A 7,501-nucleotide genomic window follows, 5' to 3' on the forward strand; every position below is an offset into this window, starting at 1 on the left:
TGTAAAAAATAATTGTTTGTATTCAATGGAAGTCTTTGATGGGTTATTTTCACAATTTATGATAGCATAGCAGTTGAAATAAGACAAATGAGCTCATGTATGGGACAAATTCTGGACCTTTTATCAACCCCCCAACCCCCTTGGCTACAGGTCTAACATTAGCATTATTTTAATGACTGTGAATGAGCTACTTTTGATAGTCTATGGCTGCTGAAATGACTTCTCTATTTAGAATATGCAAAAATACTTTTCAGAAAATATGATATTAAGGAGAAAGTCCCAATGTGCAAATATCAAACCAACTTTTTTACCCCGAATTCGCACAGTGCCTAAAATCTGTATGGGTAACATGTAGGTTTGTTGTCTGTTTTGGATAAACATGTCCAGATGTGGTCCTCCCTCATCAGCCTTACCCAGTGATCAGCACAAATCTGTATCGATTTATCTTCTGTATAGCACAATTAGTGTTTTTTTAGCATGCAAATCCAATTATTGCCTCCTCAGCGACATCCGTTTGCACAAATTCAGTTACCTGATGAGCCAGAGGGCTTGGCTGGAGAGCTGCTGCACATGTTCTCCATTACCTTAATTGAGAGCCACACAGTGACGGCTAGTCACACTAATGGAGATCTGTTAGAGAGAGTGGTCTAGTCTAGGGGAAGAATGTGATTAATGTCCACGCCATGATGAAACACTTGTGAGATTAGTCATGCTTCACTTTTTCGGTCTAATTGTCATTCTCTTCATTTGCCCACGTGGAAAAAGAAACTATTCGTCTTGGCGTCCATGTGAAGCCAAGGTTTTTCTTATGAGGAAGGATGACACCTTTTTGTATCATTTTATTATTAAATAATGTTTTTGGATGGGCGACATGGTGGCTCAGTGATTAGCACTGTCACCTCACAGCAAGAAGTTCGCTGATTCGAGTCCCGGCTGGGGCGGTTGGCATCTCTGTGTGGAGTTTGCATGTTCTCCCGTGTTCGCGTGGGTTTCCTCCGGGTGCTCCGATTTCCCCCACAATTCAAAGACATGCTCTATAGGTGAATTACCAGTTTGTAAACATTCAGGATGTGCGCACATCGAGGTTGCAGAAAAAAAAAAACGGGACTTTAGCATTTACAGCAAGGGAATGACATCCGATGTGGTACAGAGTTTGTTGTTGTATTAGAGATAAGTTATATTGATTACATATTATACATATTATTTACATAATGCTTTCAGCATATAATAACAGCTTGTCACCCAGTGATAAGCACAGTTATTCTGCAAAATTGACGTTAAAGTGAGTGGCATTCGTCTGACAGGTCCATCTGTGATAGCACCATTCGTCTGACAGGTCCATCTGTGATAGCACCCTCCCAATGGATATTGGATAAGACGAAATGGCCAAGTATCCAGCCTGAAATATACAACATCTCATTGAAACTCCAAGTGTTGTGACCAATTTGCAGCTTGTGTGCTATCAAATTGATGAAGATTATTTATTTATTAGCTGGTGTTTTTTGTTATTGCATGTGCTTTCTTAAATTGCAGCGCGTTAAGCTCTCTCGGCCACCGTACTTTTTATCTGGAATATATGTGTACATACAGGTTATTCTACCTGTTGAAAATGTATTGATTTTTTTTTAAACTGTATTGTTTTTTAAATCATTGCAGTGTGAATTTTAATAATACTTCTCAATAAGTATGCATTAATCTGATACATTTTTGCTTTCAAATAAACAATGTTCTTGTTGGTATTCCATTTATAAAAAAGTAGACAAAACAGTAATGCTTTCCTCTATATTTCACTAAATGTTAAGCACAACTGTTTTCAGCATCGATAAAATAATAAATTATTTCTGAAGGCTCACGTGACCCTGAACACTTAAGTTACGATGCTAAAGTTCAGCTTTGCATCACATTTGAAATAAGCGAGTGTTGTTTCCCAGAGATGGATTACGGCTGGAAGGGCATCCGCTGCGTAAAAACGTGCTGGATAAGTTGGCGGTTCATTCTGCTGTGGCGACCCCAGATTAATAAAGGGACTAAGTCGAAAAGAAAATTAATTAATGATTTGATAGATAGATAGATAGATAGATAGATAGATAGATTAATAATTAAAATGTCCTTATTTTTGAGACCTTCAGAACATACAAAAAAACTTACTGAACAAGAGCAGTGGTTCCCAAAGTGGGGGTCAATTACAAGGGGTAATTTGGTGATTTCCAAAACTCAAATATATTGTATTAAAAATATAACAATTATCATATTTTATTCACAATCAACCCACAGAACATAGTTCATAGAAACAACAACGCAAATAAAAATGTATCACCCTTTCAATTTCTTTATTTTGTTCCATTGGAACACCCCTGGGGTGTTAATAAATCACACAGCAGTAGTGTCAGCTCCAACAGATTGATTTTAAGAGGGTGGCCAGGTTAAACTTTCTGACAGCCTTAATGGCAGTGTTTCTCAACCACGTTCCTGGAGGACCATCAACACTGCATGTTTTGGATGCCTCCTTTGTCTGTCACACACATTACAGGTCTTTCAGTCTCTGCTAATTAGCTGATGATCTGAATCAGGTGTTTGGTTAAGGAGACATGGAAAATGTGCAGAGCTGGTGGCCCCCCAGGAGTGTGGTTGAGAAACACTACATTATGGCACTCTAATATATTAAAATATGATATTTGAGGTTAATATTAAGGTAAATTAATTCATTCATTCACTTTTCGACTTAGTCCCTTTATTAATCCGGGGTCGCCACAGCGGAATGAACCGCCAACTTATCCAGCACATGTTTTACACAGCGGATGCCTTTCCAGCCGCAACCCATCTTTAAGAAAGTTATCATTTTTATTAAATTAATAAATAACTATAAAAAAATAAGACTGTTGCATTATTGTGTTGTCAATATGCTCATGTTTATATAGGCCTTTAGTTGTGTGTGCAAAGTTTGCATATTTATAACCTCCTTCAAGAAAATTGAAGGTCGTGAGTCACTGACATTGTTATTTTGGAGGTCGTAGGCTGAACTTTGGGAACACCTGCTGTAGAGTAGCATAAATACAAAGACACGAGTAGCTTTGTAAGGACTTGATGAGCTTTTATTGATTGAGGTGATATTGCAAAGAGCAGCACCTTTACAGTAGCTTTCACAGTATCTCTGTTAACAGCTGTTTGTGTTAACAACCCGACTCTTCTCATTGATTCAGTGCATTATGTCTTAAGGCAAGAAGTATATTAGAAAGACATCATATAATTCGTAAGTTTCTGCTCAAAGTGTGCCTGCGAATAATGATATTGAAGTAGCACCATTATTGCCAAGAGAACCGCCGATGAACTGGCATCACTGTAAAACCTCTCGCCTTCAGAGATCGTTCATTAGCAGCATAATGTACTTGCACTTTATTGCAAATGCGCTATAGTTTCTGTTTCAGACGCAGCGGCTCAGCGTGGCTAAGTCACCACCAAAACCACACATGCAGGTCAATCATTCAACACGCATGCAATTATATTGGCTAGCTGCATCAAACGCCACTCGGGTTGGGGTTTGTTCACATTTTGCATCAAATAGAATTATGCCTAACAATTGATTATAACTAATTCCCTGGCAGAGTCACTCGCGTCAGTCTTTTCCCTTGATCTCCTTCTTCACCTGCGGAGCCACTTTCTCCACCTTTTTGGCCACTTTCTTCTTCTCCTGAGGCTTTTCTTCAGGCTTCTTCTCCTCCTTCTCTGGTTCTGCTTTGGTTTCTTTGTCTCCGTTGGTGATGGTTTCCACCGTTCTGGTTTGGACTTCTTCTTTTGGACTGGCTTCTTCTTTACCGTTGGCCACGACTGCTTCGTCGTCTTGTTTTTTATCCTGCTTCTTTTCATCCGCTGGACTTTCAGCTTTCTCTTTTTCTTCACTTACAGGTGATTTCTTTTCCTCTTCCTCTGTGTCGCTTTTCTTGTCGTCCTTCTCTGAATCGGCCTTAGTTTCTTCTCCTCCCGATTCTTCTTTCTTCTCTTCCTCTCCTTCAGATTTGGTTTCCTCTTTCTCGTCCTCTCCATCTTCCTTCTCATCTCCTTTACCTTCATCTTCCTCTTCTTCTTTTTCGCTGCCCTCCTTTTCTGATGTTGGAGATTTCTCACCGCACAGCTCTGTCTCTTCGATCACTTCCACTTGTGGCTCCTCTTCCCCCTCTCCTTCCTCTTCTTCTTCCTCTTCTTCCTCCTCAGCAGCAGCTTCTCCCTCATCTGCTTCTTCCTCATCATCTCCTCCTTCTTCTCCTTCTCCTTCTTCTTCCTCTTCTTCTCCTTCAGGAGCGGCTGAACTCACTTTGGCCTGACTGGCAGCAACAATCTCCTCCTCTTCCTCTTCCGCCTCTTCTGCCACCTCTTTTGCCACCTCTGCCAGATCATCATCGATGTCGCTTTCTCCTTTGGTCTCCTCGATGATCTCCTCCACTATTTTATGTTTGACCTTTGAGGTTTTTGGCTGGCTGTAGGCAAATGCTGTAACGGCGGCGCAGAAGCGAGTCTCCTCACCTTCCAGCAGTTTCCTAGATTTAACAGAGATGTTTTGTCAGAAATCGAATGCATGAGATGCAAAGAAGTAGAATACTGCGCACAACTCTACCTGTAAGCGGCTATTTCTGCATCCAGTGCCATCTTGACGTTGAGCAGATCCTGATATTCCCGGAGATGACGAGCCATTTCCCATTTTGTTCCTTTTAGATCGTTTTCCAATTGGTGAATCATTTCCTGTTAAAGCAGATGAAGTACATTTATTTACAACAAGGTATTCGTCACATTAATAGACTTTCTTTGAGATAAATCTTTTCACCAAGTGGAGCACCACACTACGTGATGATCTAGAGCAGATCTGCTTTAAAATAATTCAACAGATTTCTGAACTGAAATCTGCAGCAGTTGTAAAAAGTAAGGATGCGCACTGAACGTTGCGCATAATTACGCACGCATTGCGCAAACCACCTGTGAAATAATGGCCACGTGTCAAAACCTCGTAGGCAGCATTTTTGGGTATCAATGACGCAGTGTTTTGCAACAATGCCATGTGCTTTTGCTTTCATCTAGGACATTAGATCAACAAATAAATAAACCTTAATAACAAGATCATTATCCATATCAAGAAAACTGCGTTAATACATTCAAACGTCATCATTTCAGATGTATACTCGGTGCGTAAATATTATGTATTACATCACAATGCTGCAGCGAGATTTCATGTTTGAGTTTATTATGTTAGGCTCTTTCTGTCAGATCTAATATAAATCATGCCATAACATAAAGTTATTTTACATAGTTAAACAGTCTTTGCATGACCTTATTAGTTTAATATTTCCATATTTGAATTCTTATTAAAGTATTGGTTGATAAACTGACCTGATAACTGGAGACGTCGGTGTTGTGGCGGTCCTCTATGTCATGCAGCTGCCTCTCCAGTGAATCTTTGGTGCCTCGAAGAGCCTCCAGTTCGACGCTCTTTCCTTGGATCTGACGGCGGTAGTCCCCGATCTCGTCCCTTATGGACTTTATAGCATCCTTGTTCTGTTCAGCGGCGTCCGTCAGCATGGCATAGCGGCACTTGAACACTTCTTCAGCCTGCTGGAGGTTCTTGGAGGACAGCCCGTCCAGCTGCGCGCGGATCTCCCGGAGCGCAGAGGTGATGTCGGTCTTCTGGAGGTCCCTCATCTCCACCACCGGCACCTGCGCGGCTTGAAGCTGCGCCAGAAGCTCGCTGATCTCCTCCTCGTGGTTCTGCCGCAAGAAGTCCATTTCGTCCACGAGCGCCTGGACTTTCCTCTCCAGCTCCATCTTCATCAGAACCGAGTCGTCTTTGTCTTTCTTCATGCCTCGGATCGCACCATCCATGTGCTCTCTGAGGCGGGACTCATCTTCGTAGCGTTCACGGATCCGCTGGATATCCTCGTCCATGTGGTCGGTGTCCAGCAGGATCTGCGCCTTCTCCTTGTGGAGCTGCTCCAGGGCGCAGCGCAGGTCTTGGAGCTCGCGGTCGTACGCATCGGTCTGCAGGGACTGCGACAGTTTCTGCTGCTTCAGCGCTTGGATCTCAGCCTCCAGCTGCTTGTTTTGCTCCTCGAGGAAGCGAACCTTGTCGATGTAGCTGGCGAAGCGGTCGTTGAGCCCCTGGAGCTGCTCCTTCTCGTTATTGCGCACCGGGTCTCCGTTGAGCGCCGCGCTCAGCTCGAAGCCGTCCGGAGACGCGAGCACGGCGGGGCTGTACGCAGCTCTGGAGGAAGACACATTCGTTGTTCTTTTGAACGACAAAGGGCTGCTTTTAGCCCACGAGCGCACGGTGGATGTCGGCGGACGTATACTCCGTGTCTCCAGAGCCCTTCGGCGGGAGGAGCTCATCATGTCCATGGTGAATGGTGCTTGTGAATTGGTGGTGTGGTGAGGGCATGGTTGCGTTCGGTCCCGTTGTATTTATACGCGCTCTTTGTCAACGAGGCACGAGCACCACCCTCCCCTCGGAAAATCGATGAGGACGGAGGAGAAGCACGGGGTCGTTGGGATGTTCAGCAATTCACCTCAATGCCCCACGATGGTCGAAGTCTTTTAAAATTGTATAAAAGGTGAAGTTAACAGGCTGTGACTTTCTGCATTGCATGTTGTTTAGTGCACTTGCTGCATTTTCTGCAGATCCTAATGCATTGCAGCAGGACAGTATAGTTGCGCTCTCCATCTGCATGATTGAAGCTCTCAGTAAACAAAGTTTGGAGTAACATTATGAAAATGTTTTTGATATTGAAGTGCACACCAAGGCTACATTTATTTAATGACAAATCAAGTGTTGTTTTGAAATATGTTTGCAATTTAAAAACATTTTTCTACTTTATTGTATTTTAAAATATAATGTGTTGCAAAGCTTTTCATTGTCTGCCTGTTATAAACCGGGTATCTGCGGGTTCTTACACAATTTTAGGACTTAAAGTCTTAAATTGACTGAAGTATTGTCTTGTAGGTCTTAAATCATTTTAAATGGGTCTTAATTTCCCCCTGTTTAAACTTAATAAACCGCCTGCTGTGCGTACATGTGTTTTTTTATGTTGTTAATTTTGTTTAATAGTTTATATTGCAAATATATATGGTTGTAACAATATGATCTGCTTGTTTTGATGCATTATTTAAAAATATGTGGCTAACAAATAACTCTGAATTACAGGCAAATCATATTAGATAGGGCAAGTATTTTTTTTTCCTTATGGAGCATTAAAAAAAGATTTAGCGTTTAGCCCTATAAGTCTGAAATTTCATTCTTCATGGTCTTGAAAAGGTATTAAATTTTTGAAACCAGTACAAATCCGGTATAAAGCAACACAGTTCTGCACAGCCTTTATTCTATGGCATATTTACTCTCTTCTTTGGTAAAATTCCTTGCATTTGCAAATTTATTATTTTTTTGTCAATAAACAAATTTTAACCATACAAACTTATGCAAAGTCAGACTTATTGTAAGTCAGTCTTAAGCTGCGGTCACACTAGA

General features: G+C 41.6%; 1 protein-coding gene across 1 annotated transcript; it reads right to left on the reverse strand.

The window, feature by feature from the left end:
* Positions 1-3,070: 3,070 nt before the first annotated feature.
* Positions 3,071-6,415, reverse strand: nefmb (neurofilament medium chain b). Its single transcript, XM_056464102.1, has 3 exons — positions 5,377-6,415; positions 4,610-4,734; positions 3,071-4,532 (listed from the first exon to the last, which is right to left on the reverse strand). Exons 1-3 carry the CDS (start codon positions 6,376-6,378, stop codon positions 3,614-3,616), a joined length of 2,046 nt encoding a protein of 681 aa, XP_056320077.1. The 5' UTR covers positions 6,379-6,415; the 3' UTR covers positions 3,071-3,613.
* Between the last annotated feature and the right edge of the window lie 1,086 nt (positions 6,416-7,501).

Source organism: Danio aesculapii, chromosome 8 (genome assembly GCF_903798145.1).
Source record: "Danio aesculapii chromosome 8, fDanAes4.1, whole genome shotgun sequence".
NCBI classification, from domain to species: Eukaryota; Metazoa; Chordata; class Actinopteri; order Cypriniformes; family Danionidae; genus Danio; species Danio aesculapii.

Coding starts and splice junctions, on each gene's coding strand:
- nefmb (XM_056464102.1), bottom strand. CDS start 6,378: ATGGACATGATGAGCTCCTCCCGCCGAAGGGCTCTGGAGACACGGAGT. Junction 4,735..5,376: donor CCGACGTCTCCAGTTATCAG/GTCAGTTTATCA, acceptor CTGCTTTAACAG/GAAATGATTCACCAATTGGA. Junction 4,533..4,609: donor GCAGAAATAGCCGCTTACAG/GTAGAGTTGTGC, acceptor TGTTAAATCTAG/GAAACTGCTGGAAGGTGAGG.